This window comes from Sinocyclocheilus grahami, unplaced genomic scaffold, assembly GCF_001515645.1.
Source record: "Sinocyclocheilus grahami isolate Dianchi unplaced genomic scaffold, SAMN03320097.WGS_v1.1 scaffold889.1, whole genome shotgun sequence".
In the NCBI taxonomy this organism is placed as follows: domain Eukaryota; kingdom Metazoa; phylum Chordata; class Actinopteri; order Cypriniformes; family Cyprinidae; genus Sinocyclocheilus; species Sinocyclocheilus grahami.
Genome location: NW_015506068.1, coordinates 5054 through 21686, shown reverse-complemented (window position 1 = coordinate 21686; position 16633 = coordinate 5054). Strand labels below are relative to the sequence as shown.

The following is a 16633-nucleotide window of genomic DNA, read 5'->3' as shown; positions in this document are numbered from 1 at the left end:
TCTTTTAAAACATCTAATAATATTTATTTACAACTTTGATATATATTTTGATATAAATATATATTTTACAAATGAGGAGGTTATAGTTTAATATAGTTATTGTTTGCATGAATTAAAAAATTATTAGTAATATGCTGCCCCAGCGGAGGCTGATCAATTGTATGTAATGGATAATGACAGAGACGGAACATTGCCTGTTAATTTAGTCACTTTGAAGTTTCAGTTGTCAATGAACAACTATGGAAAGTGGGGGAATGCACACTGGGGGTTGCAATCATTCTAGAGACCCCATTTGGGTGGAGGTGGAGAAAAAAAAACACCTTTTGTGATGACAGAACCAGAACCCCCCACAATAACACATCCATCACCCATCACCCTTACTCAGTGTTTCCAGAATTCAATCAATCAATCAATCAATAAATCTATCTATCTATCTATCTATCTATCTATCTATCTATCTATCTATCTATCTATCTATCTATCTATCTATCTATCTATCTATCTATCTATCTATCTATCTATCTATCTTATTGAATATAACACTATTTCTTGTTTTCTTTTTTCAAAAATTGTACATTTTTCTTTTAGGTAGGGTTTGTATTATGGTTCATTTGTATTTTTTCCCCCTCAAAGATAGCTAAGTAAATGTGTGTGTGTGTGTCTGGCCTGTGTTACTGCCTGAATGGCTGCTATTGGACCTCCTGTTTGCCAGCCAGAATATTAAGTGCTCTAATTGCTCAGAAAATTACATTCAATGCTGATTGCAAGTGACATGGCCTGGCGGTAGAGTGACATTGTGATGCCTCCTATCTTCCCTCCCTCCGTTTCTCCTCTCCTTCTCCAGATCCCTCTCCTATACCATGCCATTCCCTGGTGACCGCCTGCTGCCCTCTTCTTGTTGAAGCTGTCGAGTGCTGAAATGTCCCAAAGTCTTGTCATCTTGTCATACTCAGGCATCTCTTTCTGCCACCCTCTATCCATCAACCGAGCTGTTTGTGAACCATTATGATATGTGTGTCTGCGTGTACTCACATTTATGTGTATGTGATCCGCCCACTGCTCCTTCATTCCCAAACACATCATCCCAGCTGCTTCGCCCACCTGATTTTTTTACTCGCATTTTTGTGTGAATGAATTTAAAGCATTACTTGTGTCCAGTAAGGGCCAATTTAATTTATTCAGTTCATCACAATGAATCATGAATCACAATTGCAACCTCAGCCAGCTGAAATGAACTGAAATTGACCCTCTCAACCCAATAAGGATATTTAGGTGGATTTATATGGATTGTGTGTGTGTGCTTGTGTCTATGCAGAGGTTTCGCGTGTGTATGTGTCTGCACTGGCCCCTGTGGGCTGGGACATGTCACCCCTTTGTCTCGTCACCACTAATAAGAACTTGAGCATCCAGGCGTGGAGCTGTGACAGATCAGCAGACGCCCCTGCCCCCTCACGCCTCTGCTCCCAGCATTTCTTCATTCCTGCTACCTCTAGCTCGCTTAATCTTAAATTAATTACCTCACTTGCCCACTGGGGGATCACTGGAAGGAAGTGTAACGTCAGATTAACAAAATAGCACATTGTGGACAAGTGTGGGGATTATTTGCAGCTGCGAGTCGCTTTATCACTACAAACTGACTCTATTTTTTATATTTTAGTGAGTCTGCGTGCACCACGATGTGATTAATAAAGAAACCTGTCAATTGGATGTGGGGCGCTGTCAGTACATGCTAAATATTTGTGGCCTTTAAAAGTGTTGGGAGGATGATGTTATTTGACGTTTTTTCACTCTTGACCTTTCCACTAATGTTAGAGGAGATCTGTGGAGTGTTTCTGCTCAGTAGCAGTTCACGATCAGGCCTAGCACGCTGAGATCAGGGTCGCTAACCTCGCTGGCAGGTAATTAACCTTTTCACACCACTGATTCAAACACCATGAACTCAAATCAATTCAATTACAAAAGTAAATCAATAGTACACAATTAAATTTTTTCAAAAAAAAATTTATTATAATTTTTATTTAGTTAATTTTATTTATTTTAAAATTTTTATTACATTTTTTCTTCAATAGTAAACTGTTAAATATGGAGCCCAAACGTGACATGCAGAAAAAAGTACTAAATTGTTCCCATTACTATTTAATTAAATCGTGGCCATGAATAAATTTGTTCTCTCGTTTTAGTTAAATCACGGCCACGATTTAACTAAACTAAAACAACAGAGTGAATTAGTACAACGTGACCACGATTGAACTAAATTGAAGGAACAAACTAATAAAACAAAATAACAAAAAATGGCCACAAGTTAATAAGTAGTGTAAATACAATTTTAATACAAAAATTTAACTGAGCAGTGTTTTGCTGGTTATGTGATCTCAAACCACAAAGCGACCTGCTCCATGTAGACTAAAACAGCTGTTATTAGGCCCCTTATATGACTGAAGTCTTCATCTCATATATATGTATATGATCTTAAAAAATTTTAATACATATTTTAAATTTATTTGTGTTATTTTTTTAATGGGGGAAAATATTTATTTGTTGATAAAAATAAACAAAAAAAAGGTTATGTAACATAATGCATGCGTTAAATGTAAAAGACAAATGTAATCCCATGTATATATATATATCAAAAAACTTACAATTTGATTGTACTGAAATAGTTTTATTAATAGAAATGAATCCCGTTTTGATTTTTATATTTGTGTGTGTGTGTGTGTGTGGGGGTGGGTTTGTGTGTGTGTGTGTGTGTGTACTTATAGCTGCCCTGACTGGGCAGTTTATGTCAAGCTGATGTGGAATGACAGTGGGTGTAAATTTATTTGTGTTATTTTTTTAATGGGGGAAAATATTTATTTGTTGATAAAAATAAACAAAAAAAAGGTTATGTAACATAATGCATGCGTTAAATGTAAAAGACAAATGTAATCCCATGTATATATATATCAAAAAACTTACAATTTGATTGTACTGAAATAGTTTTATTAATAGAAATGAATCCCGTTTTGATTTTTATATTTGTGTGTGTGTGTGTGTGTGGGGGTGGGTTTGTGTGTGTGTGTGTGTGTGTGTACTTATAGCTGCCCTGACTGGGCAGTTTATGTCAAGCTGATGTGGAATGACAGTGGGTGCCCTGTCTGGCAGGCCCAGAGTGCGGGCCACCATATTGCCTGGCTCCCCAGGGAGGACAGATCAGCATGCCAGCCTTGCCAGAAAGTGCTAATAGGCGCAACACGTCTTACTTTCACACATTAAGGCGAGCAAAGGGTGACAGATCAGAGCTGTGATACTGCCGCATGGAAAAAAAGGGCTGCGCCACCCGTTTGCCATGCGGCAACAGCTAATGATGAGCACTGCTAAGTTGCGCTACATGACCACCAAAAACGGAGCTGAAATGCATCCTGACAGATACAGCCGCGATACCAGTCACAAGATCAAATGAAGCCAACTTACAAAAACATCTGGCTGATTGCTGAAATTTTTTTAAATTAAATGAAATGGGCTGATTTATTCAAAATCATTTTAGTTTTTTATACAGTTTTAAGCAGTCGTGACTGGGGACTGTGAGTTACTCTTCTTGTTTGTGGAAACTAACTCATGGTCAAACTAAGTCTTTGCATACTAGCATGTCACCAACAAGGAAAGGGGGTTTGTGCAAAAACCACGTAACTTGCAAGGTTTCACCACAAAGCCTGATGAAAACAGTATGGTTTCCACATATATTGAGTTCATCTATGGACCAGACCTCTAATCTGCTTCAGAAACCAACGATTTAGATATTTAGATCATCAAATTGTGCAGCGGAACTGATAATGTGATAGTATGTTGTTTCTTGTTGTGTGTTTTGCGGATTTTGAAAATAAGAGACACACATACTGCAATATAAAACCCTTTGATGAGGTCACATTGTTGCCAGAAAAATGGGGTCACCTGGGCAAAGGGTTGAGCATGAGGAGGTTTCTTTCATACAAGTGCATTGTGCAACATTTCCGGCATGATATGTGCTGTAAAATATGTAACACTGCAAGTGTTTTTGTCTTGGTTTTCCAGTACAAATATCTTAACATTCTTAAATCAAGAAACATTTACTTGAGAAGCAAAATGATGCAAAAGTATTTTGGAAAACAAAACGAAAATCACTTTTTGAGTGCATTGCATAACATACTGATCAAATTTAATACAAACTGTACACAGAATATTTTGCATCATGTATTTCGTGGAAATCAGGGAAAGGCCAAAAACAATCTTTAAACACACCTCTTGCCACTGTTGTGTTTAGTTGTGTAATTGAGGTCAAGGGATCATCAGTCATGGATGAATAACTGATCCTGAAAATAATTGACTCACTTATCAATAACAGATGACTCGTCACCAATGCTACACATTATCTTTTCCTCTATAGTTTTTGCTGACATTTCTTACCACACAGGTCTCATTTCTCTGTCACTGGACCAGAGATGCAGAGAAGAGTGATTCTTGTCTTCACTTCAGTGTAAAACACTACAAAATAAACTTACATCCTGACAAACACTACCCTGTCCCCCTTTAATTTCCCATTTCCCCCCTCTTGCCCCTCTCCATCCCTCTTGCCCAGGGCCTCGCTGTGCTTGCTGAAGCGTTATGTTGGAAGTGTGGTAGTGTGTGTCAATAGGAGTGAGTTACACAGGTCAGCAGTTCAAACGCAGGTCACAGCCTCCTGCTCCGTGTTGATGCCTCGCACTGCTCTGATTGGCTCATTGCGCAAACAGATTCACTTCTGCTCCCTGCTGTTTGATCCCTGCTCTGTTTGATCCTCTAGCATACTATCAAACTCATTTTGTTTTACATGTAGGACATATGGGCACTTACAGGGGAAATCCAATGCATTGTTGTTTCTCGGTGGGCTACCTGTGTTTGTGATAGTAACGGTAAAACTGAAAGATATCAGTACATATTAACAAAGTCCTGATTATTTTATTAGATATTAGATTAGTTATTTAGATATTTTTCTCAGCAACTATGCGGTTAAGGAATGATTAGGATCAATTAACTATGCCAAGTTTTAATTGTGAACAATATATGTATTGGCCAGTATAGTGTTTTTAGGTAACGTTTTCTATCTATCTATCTATCTATCTATCTCTGTGTTATTTTCCACACGGAATGTTGTCTATGTTCCACATGGATGGTGAAAGACCTTGTTCTCGTGATCTTCCTGGCCATCTAGTGGAAAATGTGGGAGACACAGGGATACAGAAGCAAATGGGTTTAAGCGTGAGATGTGATATTATGTTGCTAACTTAAACCGTTTGGCTAAACTGCATGGTATTAAGGAAATAGATGCACAGTGTTATTGGTAGATAGCTCGTTTATTTTTGACCAGTGTTGCCAGGCCAAAGCTCAACAGCAAAACACAAAACACGCAACATTTTTTATAGCTCTTGTTATGCATTTTCAAATTTGTAGGCCTCCTGTATAATGTAAGTAGCAGCACTGAACATTTGCTTAAAAAAAGAACTTCAAAAGGCTAAAAAAAAAAAGAGCTTCTTGAACACTCTCAGAAAAAAGGTACAAAAGCTGCTGCTGTGGGGGTGGGGGTGGTGGGGGGTTACCCTTTCAAAAGGTACCTTATTTACCCCTAAAGCGTGCATTTTAGTACCTTAAAGGTACATATTTGTAGCTTTTGTACCTTTTTTTCTGAGAGTGAAATCCAGAGATGAAACAGTACACTCTTTGAAAAAAGGTACAAAACTTTTTTTTACATTTAAGTTATTAATATGTAGCATTTAGGGGTAAATAAGGTTCAAAGATGTACCTTTTAGCTATTGTACCTTAGGGTACTGCACTAGGATTAGATACTCAAGTAAGCAAATTAAAGTTTGAGCCCAAAACCTGAAGGGTTTCATATAAAGAAGTTATTATGGTTTCATCTAAAGATGCAATATTTATACTTCTTTTTTTGTCTCTTTTATTAAATAATTTCACAACTGAGATTAATATCACGAGAGAGTAACACACTCTCACTAATTCCACATATTTATGGCCATGAATAGTGTGTTTATGTTGAATTAAATTTTTTTAATCCATGGTGATATGAATGCATGTATATGCCAATCCGACTTCACAAAACGTTTCTGGATTTATCCAATTGTTCACTTTTGAGGCCTTTAGTTATTTTGTGTAAGACCTTAAAAGGTGTGAAGATGACCGCAGCAACACATCAGAAAATAACTATTTATGTTAACCACTAATGCTGAACTCTTATCATGGTCCATCAAGTGCTATTTTATTTTCTCATGAACGTCAGACAAAAGGTGAAAAACAGCTATGAACACTTTTTTTATTATTATTGGAAATTCTTAGCCAATATATTTCTTCCACTGTTCTCAACAGTTAAATATTGTAGATTTAGAAGTAAATATTGGCACAAAAATAATACTTTTGTACTTATTGTAATGTTTGAAATGAATTATAATTCATAAATTCAAATTAATTATCTATCTATCTATCTATCTATCTATCTCTGTGTTATTTTCCACACGGAATGTTGTCTATGTTCCACATGGATGGTGAAAGACCTTGTTCTCGTGATCTTCCTGGCCATCTAGTGGAAAATGTGGGAGACACAGGGATACAGAAGCAAATGGGTTTAAGCGTGAGATGTGATATTATGTTGCTAACTTAAACCGTTTGGCTAAACTGCATGGTATTAAGGAAATAGATGCACAGTGTTATTGGTAGATAGCTAGTTTATTTTTGACCAGTGTTGCCAGGCCAAAGCTCAACAGCAAAACACAAAACACGCAACATTTTTTATAGCTCTTGTTATGCATTTTCAAATTTGTAGGCCTCCTGTATAATGTAAGTAGCAGCACTGAACATTTGCTTAAAAAAAGAACTTCAAAAGGCTAAAAAAAAGGAGCTTCTTGAACACTCTCAGAAAAAAGGTACAAAAGCTGCCGCTGTGGGGGTGGGGGTGGTGGGGGGTTACCCTTTCAAAAGGTACCTTATTTACCCCTAAAGCGTGCATTTTAGTACCTTAAAGGTACATATTTGTACCTAAAGTGTACATATTAATATCTTTTGAAAAGGTGCCGCCCCAGTGACAGCTTTTGTACCTTTTTTTCTGAGAGTGAAGTCCAGAGATGAAACAGTACACTCTTTGAAAAAAGGTACAAAACTTTTTTTTACATTTAAGTTATTAATATGTAGCATTTAGGGGTAAATAAGGTTCAAAGATGTACCTTTTAGCTATTGTACCTTAGGGTACTGCACTAGGATTAGATACTCAAGTAAGCAAATTAAAGTTTGAGCCCAAAACCTGAAGGGTTTCATATAAAGAAGTTATTATGGTTTCATCTAAAGATGCAATATTTATACTTCTTTTTTTGTCTCTTTTATTAAATAATTTCACAACTGAGATTAATATCACGAGAGAGTAACACACTCTCACTAATTCCACATATTTATGGCCATGAATAGTGTGTTTATGTTGAATTAAATTTTTTTAATCCATGGTGATATGAATGCATGTATATGCCAATCCGACTTCACAAAACGTTTCTGGATTTATCCAATTGTTCACTTTTGAGGCCTTTAGTTATTTTGTGTAAGACCTTAACCCCCCCCCCCCCCCCCCTTTAATTAACAGGTTTTGCTATTTCAACTGCACCCATTACTAGCAGGTGCATACAATCAATCATGCAGCATGCACACTTTTTAGTGCACCTTTCCTGTTCCAGTATGACAATATGACTGGGCATAGAAGTGAGATCCATAAAGAAATAATTTACCGGTGTGAAAGAACTTAACTGGTCAGCAAAAAACCTAAATGTGAACAGCACTGAACACATTTTGGATGAATTGAGACACTTACTGTGACTTAAGTCATCACAGATACAGTCTTCCGAGATACAGCAGCAAAAGGTAGGACCAACTCACTATTAATGCCAATGGTTTTGGATTCCACATATTTATGGCCATGAATAGTGTGTTTATGTTGAATTAAATTTTTTTAATCCATGGTGATATGAATGCATGTATATGCCAATCCGACTTCACAAAACGTTTCTGGATTTATCCAATTGTTCACTTTTGAGGCCTTTAGTTATTTTGTGTAAGACCTTAAAAGGTGTGAAGATGACCGCAGCAACACATCAGAAAATAACTATTTATGTTAACCACTAATGCTGAACTCTTATCATGGTCCATCAAGTGCTATTTTATTTTCTCATGAACGTCAGACAAAAGGTGAAAAACAGCTATGAACACTTTTTTTATTATTATTGGAAATTCTTAGCCAATATATTTCTTCCACTGTTCTCAACAGTTAAATATTGTAGATTTAGAAGTAAATATTGGCACAAAAATAATACTTTTGTACTTATTGTAATGTTTGAAATGAATTATAATTCATAAATTCAAATTAATTATAATTCGTAAATCCACTTGGCTTTGATTTTCCTTTGTGCTTTAGTTTTAATTAATACCCCTAAAACCTATGACCCATATCTGCTGAAATGTTTGAGGTGGAGGCATTTGCCTATGTGATGTGTGTTTGTGTGAGTCTGTCAAGAAAGAAAAGAAAAGAGAGAAAGAGAGAGTACTAAGCTCTTCACGGAGAGAATGTGGTTTTGAGCGGATGGGCGGGCCATCCTGTGAACTTGAAAAAAGTGTATCTCTCACTGAGAGTGTATGTGGCAGAGAAATTACACAAAGGGTCGGAAGTGGGGTGGGGGAATTAGAGGAAAACAGATGAGAGTTTTAAAACAGCACTTTGACAATACCATCTGTATTGTTGCTCTCAGTTCAATGAATATAAACAGCATGGTGAATTTTGAAAAAAAAAAGAGAGAGAGAGAGAGAGAGAGAGGTTCTTTCTAAGATATCTGTTATAAGAGATCAACCCCCCACCCCCCAAAAAGTAAATACTGTAAATGAATAAATGAATAAATAATTAAAAGAAATTCCACGCATATACTGTTTTGTTGTAATCTTCAATTCAGATGAAGATATTTATAAAATTTGACAAAAATAGTAATTTATTATGTCGATGTTAGCGAGAGTTGTCCCAAAATGTATTTATTACCTTATGCCACACATGAACATGTTTGAATATCATTGTATGACCAAAATATGAAAACAAGCAACGTGTATTTTAAAGCACATTTTCAAGCAAACTTTTCCACTAAATTGTGAACGAGAAAATTAATTACTCTAATGCAATTTGATATTCCCAAATTTGAGTTACAAGGAGATATCATTTGAAAACATGATTGACTGTTCTATAAATTATCAGTTCACTGTGATCCTATTCAACTCTTGTTGAATATTATATTATTATTATATATTCTTGGATTCAATCTTGGACTTGTTTTATTTCATTTAGCACGTTTTGTATTTCTTCTTGGAGCTGATTGATCATGAACCTCATTGATCTAAGCTTATGCACCTCAGTTTTTGAGTGAAAAAAAAAACATTATTTGTGGATAATTTTAGCCATATTCACCAAGTGAGACAAATAGACACAAAATCAGTGCATGTTCCAGTTTATTTCATAATATTTACAGAATATTTTTTGACACAATATGCATTCATTTTCACGTCTTTTTTCTATTTCTTTCTTTAAAGTACCTTGTTGGTATGACAAAATATCTCTACCCCATCAGTGTCCTCTTGGCTCTTCAATAGATTTGTCGAGTTCTCACATTGTCCCAGTGGAAGTTAGTTGTGTATGGTCAAGGAGCCATATTCACAAATATTAAAGAATATCACAAATAAAACCACACAACAAACTACAGGGCAAAAGAGAGATCATACACTTGGAGCATCCAGAAAAGCATTTAGTTTGCTAATTTGCCTTTGCGGAAAAAAAACAAAACAAAAAACACTGTCTTGAGGAGCAAGGTAACAACAATAGCTCTTTAAATAACTCCTGAGCGAATCTTTGTGAATAGTGGCTGAAGTTTTACTTTGCTTCTACTCTGCATGTTCATGGACAAGGGTGCAAGACAAGTTATATATATTTAGATATGGAAACTTGTGGGTGATTATGCAGAAATGAACTGTCTTTACACTTCAGCTGCATCTGTCCACGTCTGCACACTATTCATTAATTTTTTTTTTCCACGTGTGCCAATTGCACCATATTTCTGTGTAATATTCTTAAGTGGTACTTGGTCATCATGTGAAAAAAAAATGAAAAAACAAGCAGGCTGTGTCTTTGGTTGTATTTGTTTTTTAGTATTTCATGTAGGCTATTTTGAATGGTGACATCATAGACGATTCATATATTTACAACATCTGGAATGACATTTTTCCAGAATATTAGCAATTGCCACATAAAATTAGATGGCCAATTGAATGAAACCTCCAACCAGTTATTTTATAGACAGCTTCTTATTTTGGACACACTACTTTCCTATTTTAGCTCCTCTGTATTTGGGTTAGTAGCAGATCCAGTGCCCTCATTTTCACAAAGTCTGCAGAATCAGGGAAAATACCAAGAAAGAAGACTTTAACATATAATATAAGGTACACCTGGAAGAATAGGGAATAGTAATACGATTAAACACTTAGCTAATTAAACACTCAACTGGGTGCTGTGATCATTTATATCACAGCAATACAAAACTTGAATTAGCAGTTCCAGTAGTTTTCTTTTAATCTTCAGCAATCCATTTGCTCTTATCCAAGCTTGAAAAATGCACATCTATATTATATAGCTGAATTTACAGGTTAATACATATAATTGGCTTTAAATACAGGTATACATTTACAGTACATTAAAAAAAGTTTGAACTGATAAAACAGATTGCGCTCTGTGGTGTGATCAGAAGAACAAATATATTTTGTTAAAGCAATTTTTCTTAAGTAATTACATCAAAAATGATCAAAACCATCCACTGTCTAAGTGTACTATGGAAATCAAGTCTTTAGAAACAACAGTAACTGGTGTTTTGTTAGTGGTTGGCTAAAACGGTGTGCACAGAGCTGCAATCATTATGTATATTATGAGAGGAAATTCTTTAAGAATATTTTAAATAAAAATCGTCTCTTTTTGTACAGCCAAACGCCCGGAAGACAAACAAAATAGATGTGATTGTGAATTTACAGATAATTACAAATAATCCAGTTGTGTTAAAGGGAAGTCCTGCCAAACTAAGATATATTTAAGGGTAAGACCCTGGAGTATTAAAAAATAAATTATATCTATAAGGTTTTACTTTTTTGCCTCCGTGTTAGTAATATTGATCAAGGTAAACTGGATATTAAGTGCTTATATAAAGTGCTGAAATTCAAATAATGCAACCATTGTCCATATGTCTAATATGACCACATTGAAGTGTAAATAATGCAAATAATCATGGGAACTGTAGTTAAAAGCTGAAATGAGAGTATTGCAGTATGCTCAGTCAGTTTGGTTTCGTGCGTGTAATTGCTGACAAACAGTGTTTAAAAAAGAAAGTTACAATTTTTCAAGAATTTTGTTGAAAAGCAGCAAGATATATAGATATATGAGCCAAATTGTGAGAATGGCCACAGGTGCATCGCCTACATTCTGTCTGAAGGCACCCAGCTAAAAATACCGGGATCAAAGAGTGAATGTAACTGTGGAACAACAGAAGGTCATGGCGTGGCTGTGGGTGTCAGATCTTGCTGTTCTCCAGGTGCGAGTCAATGTGCTTGATCAAGGCATCATCAGGGTAACCAACAGGGAAGATTAGCTGGCACAGTGGGCAGCTCCTGACGTCACCCTCCTCCTCCGTCTCCATCCACAGCTGTAAAGGACACAGTGATATGTTTGACAGCCGTAATGTTTAAAATCCACGTTTTAAAACCGAACAGATATAATAAAGGTGAGATGTGTATTTTATTGAATTTAAACTATCTTCTCCTTTGCCAGCTTGTTTGGCACAGACAGCTATATGTAAGCCATTTGATTATGAATTTCTCTGACATCTGTAAACACTGTGTCTCCAAGGTGCTTTCAAAATATTTCTGTGTTGGTTAGAGCAGCCAGACACCGCAACGGTGGCTCAACCAATGGAGTGAGTTTGGGGGTGGGGTTATCTGTTTGTACAGCCAATAATAGACACCTCAGTTGTGCATTTGGAATCTCCCTTTCAAGTCAGTTCTCATTTATATATTTAATTGGCCAAACTCTACAGGAAGTTGGTTTACAGGAAGTGGATTTTCAAAAAATTCGATGAGTAATGGTATTCTTGGAAATTAATTATTATTCCATGCTGCTCTGCAAATTTATTAAATATGAAAAAGTAATTGGGAAACAAAATCAGGTGACATTTCAAATTTTAAGACATTTAAACATTAAGACGTGGCTTTGTCAAGCCACCATTTAAAGTTTGATTTAGCAAACCTTTGTTTTTTTTTTTAGTTAAAAATATTCTTAATTTAATTCTGAATGCTGCACAAGTTTGAGGAATCCAGTCTGAAAAAAATCATTTGTAATTCTGTTGGGTGACAAATGGTGTAGAAATTACACATTTCACCTTTGTTATATTCTCAAAATAGGTTTATTGGAAAAATGTGCCTCTACCTACATTTTTGCAAAACTCCAATAACATATCTATTTATACAAACACCAACAACTTTTACTCCTTTTCACACAGATTATGATTACAGGAAGAGATTATCAATTAATACTTTGTTCTATGCCAAATTGCGGTTTTATGCACAATACTATATTATGACCTCAAAATACTTTTACAATAACGCATGATTTGTAAACTGATATATTTTGACGTTCGCATCACATAACCATCTCCATATGGATGGCTTTTCTGATGTAGTAAACTTGCTCGGTAGCTCACCTGGTACAAGCATTGCACTTTCAATATGCATGCTTGGGGTACAAGTCAGATTTATGTTCATCTGTTTTGGATAAAACTGTAATTGCTTTTAGCACCACTCACTATACATTTCACTTTGAAAGTGTCACAAAATGAGCCAGAAGCAACGTAACATAATTTTACAGAAATGTCACCACAGGCACATTTTTTCCCCAAAGAGCCTATGTAGGTTAGTCTGGCCACTGAATGTGATTTGCTACTCACATTGATGGATGGCCAAGACTGGGCATGCTCTGCGTGCAGGTATCCAGGTGGGTGACAGCTTAGGGTGTTGGGATGGGAAGGAATGGGGAAAGCAGAACAAGAGGCGGGGCCTCTGGAGATTGATGAGGGGCTCGACATCCCCAGTGTTCGTGGAGGACTGATGGGATGAGGGCAGGACCATTCCTCCTCATCCTCTGAGGACTGTGGAGGCTGTGGAGATGGATGCAGAGGTGCTGGGCTGTGCTGAGGCTCAAAATGCAAGTGGGAAACATCCGAGTGGTGGAAAGACAGCTCCCTGGTCAGCCGAGGAGATTCAGCCAATCCCCCATCACCTCCAACCCCGGACTGAGAGCTCTGTCTTTGAACTAACATGTGTTGGCTTCCTCCATGTTGCTGTTGTTGTTGCTGCTGCTGCTGCTTGTGGTAGCTGTCGACATATGGTCGAGGTTTCGGCAAAGTGGACACCGGGTCCAGAGTGAACCGCGGGGGCCGTTGATAAGCCGACGGATCGGCTACTTCAGAGTAACTGCGTCTTCCCTGGAAACTGGCCCTCAAGTGGTGGGAAGTGGGCCTGCAGGAATAGGATGCGGGGCCGTTGCTGAGCTCAGGCAGAGGTGAGCGACGGTGCATGTCCGGAGAGAGACGCTGCAGAACAGGGGAGCGTCGCTGGGGAATAGGAGAATGACGCTGTTGAATAGGGGAATGCCGCTGTTGGATTGGGGAATGTCGCTGTGGAACAGGAGAATGCCTCTGGTGAGGGACAGGAGAGTGGCGCTGAACTAGAAAATAAACACAGGACATAAGAAAGTGAAAAACGTTCTGCAGAATGAATATAAGACACAAGACATGTTTAAACAAACACATTGATTAAATGCCTGAGATCAGTGTAAATCTTGTCAAAAAATTACTGATGAAATTTCTCTAAAGTCAGCCTCATATATTAGTCATATATTTAATCAAAATATAACTACTGGTCAGATGACAGACTTCTCTCTGGTGATGTATGCTGGATTTCCCCTCATTTAGTCCGCTTAAACTCTGTCTCTGCAATCTCTCATTCATCTGCCTCCATTTTTGCCTCCTCCACATCTCAAAATCCAATCAGCAACTTGATAAATAGAACCAAGTTCCCATCCTACTTTTTTCTTTATAATTAATCTGTTAGACTTGGATGTATGTCACAACATGGAAGAAAAATCTGTTTCATCATTATGAAGCCTTGCTTTTACAAAGCTCGAATTTTCATTGTATTTAAATGGTTTTATTTAAATCGAGGCCAGGAAGTAAGAATTAGAATTAACAAAGTCAATAAATATATTTATGGGGCTCCGTACATCGTAAATTTAACAATAATTTTTTTCATCAACAGTAACAAAGACAAGATGAAAAAAGCATCATGACGATATTTAAACAATTTAATTTTAAATACTGTTGATTAAAAACATGCCACCACAAGATATTAACATGCATTGATACAGTAGACACAACATATTACAACTTACATTTGCACAATATCACACGCAAGTTATGAGTTAGTCATAAAAGCGTAAGACAGTGAATATGCTCTACGTAAGACATGGCCATTGGGTAAAGACATGTAGTTTCTGTTAAATTTATATGGCTAAATTCATATATAATATATCTGAATATTTTATTTCATTAAATGTAGCATGGTTCATTTTATTACCGGAAGGATATCTTTAAAAACTGTGTAAACAGCACAGTCCCTAATGGACAGATAGATGTCTGTAATGACTTCCTCTTTCCCCTCACATTTCCTCTTTGAGATATTTTCGTATTGTTTTCCTGTGCATTCACCCCAGCACCTGTGGTAGGCTACTGCTACACCACTTTCTGACTAGCAACGGGCACACAAGATCCTGTACAGAAGATGCATCTGTCTCTCAATAATAAGTCTAACGTGCATACACTGAGCTTCCTGCAATCGTGAGATTGCAATCAGCTATTTAGAGAAATCAGTCCTTCTATCTATGAATCAGTAGGGTTTTTTCCCCCCTCCATCTCCGCTTCTGCTTTTTGGTCTGGTTTCCTATATCAAATGGGTTGTGTGGTTGAGAGCAGAGGTGCTAAAAAGATAAGGGGGGAGTTGTTTATGTTCTCAAACTCATAAGAGGCACTCGACATGAGAGGCGATCAGAACATGTCAGCAAAAACATTCCTTGTGGAATTTAACCAGACAGCAAACAAGCATGCAGTGCTAAAAAAAAGTGCCTGTTTACCCACCTACTTTGCTGAATTTGTATGAGTTTGACAAATTGGCTGAATTACAAAAGAGGTTTATTAAAGTATGAAAATATGATCATTACCTAAACCAGGTCTTCATTACCCTGTACATGGCAAAAAGTATGAGCATCAGTAAGGTCAGGCGTTGGCAGTGGATGTTCCAACTCATCCCAAAGGACTTCATTGAGTGTCGTGGGTCATTAGAATATAAAGTAATAAACTATTTCATGAAATTAAATAGTGATTTCCTTTTTCCAGCCATTTGAAATGGGCTAATTAAGCCAGTTCTACAGAACTCTCTAATGTGTGTACTGTGCATATTTATAGGTATACAGTATATAAATGCACACACAGACACGTATATATTTGTAAACCATTTCACTGGTTGAATCCTGTGACAAAGCCACATTAAATAAAGTCACTGAGCTCTTTCGACTATACAAACGGGTAATTAGATGATGTCTACATACTTTTAGATATATAGTGTATGTTCATGACTCTGTAAAGTGTAATTATAGTTGTTCAAATATATACGTCTCTAACTGAATGTATAATATTGATGACATATCGAAATCCTTGTCCTCCTACCTGGGCTTGCCGGCTCCTGTGAGGCTTTTCGCAATATCTCTGTCTGTTTCGAGGTCAGAGCCTGTAGCTTGCCCAACTCCTCAGTTAGTTCAGTATAGGCCAAAGCCAGATTTACTCTGTAGAGAGAGCAAGAGAAAGAGAGAGAATGAGAAGGGAGTGAGAAATAGAGAGCCAGAGGGAATTAACTAAACCGTTTTAGTCTCATAACCACCTGTAGTCAAGTTTAACCAATAGCTTTGCATCTTGAGTACTTAAATTAAGTATCTGTCATCACCCTTTCATTCTTTCTATGTAAAATTTATATTTAAAAATCTATGTTGGCGCACAGATTCACAAAACTAGGTGCCAGGTGTAATTAACATCATGCTATTACCACCTGCTAATCAGCTAAGATGGAACTGCACTTCATCTATACAGCAGTAACACATTACTGTATAACTGACATTGACAATAAAAATATCAGCACTATTTCCTTAGTACTTAACTGTGACATTTAAAAGCAATAATAAGAAGCACGTACTGTAACAATGGTTGACAATTATGTTTATGACACAGTTGGTAACACTATTTAACTGCGATATGAGTCGCTCCACCAGTGAGAACATAAAGCATTACTGGCACAGAGAAGAAAACAGTGTAGTTTCAAATCATCTGACTCTGCAGTCACTCACCATGGCAACTGAATTTCTAAAAAGCCTCAGTCATCACAAAAATTGGCAAGTGATTTCCTACATTGCTCTGCAAGTCTT

At 36.8% G+C, this 16633-nt stretch overlaps 1 protein-coding gene across 1 annotated transcript; it reads right to left on the bottom strand.

Moving 5' to 3' along the window:
- Window positions 1–9573: 9573 nt before the first annotated feature.
- On the bottom strand, window positions 9574–16000 carry LOC107563794 (TANK-binding kinase 1-binding protein 1-like; the record flags this gene model as incomplete). Its single annotated transcript, XM_016248749.1, has 3 exons — window positions 9574–11756; window positions 13053–13831; window positions 15885–16000. Coding segments are annotated over 3 exons (1027 nt in total), but the record flags the coding sequence as incomplete, so codon positions are not given.
- Between the last annotated feature and the right edge of the window lie 633 nt (window positions 16001–16633).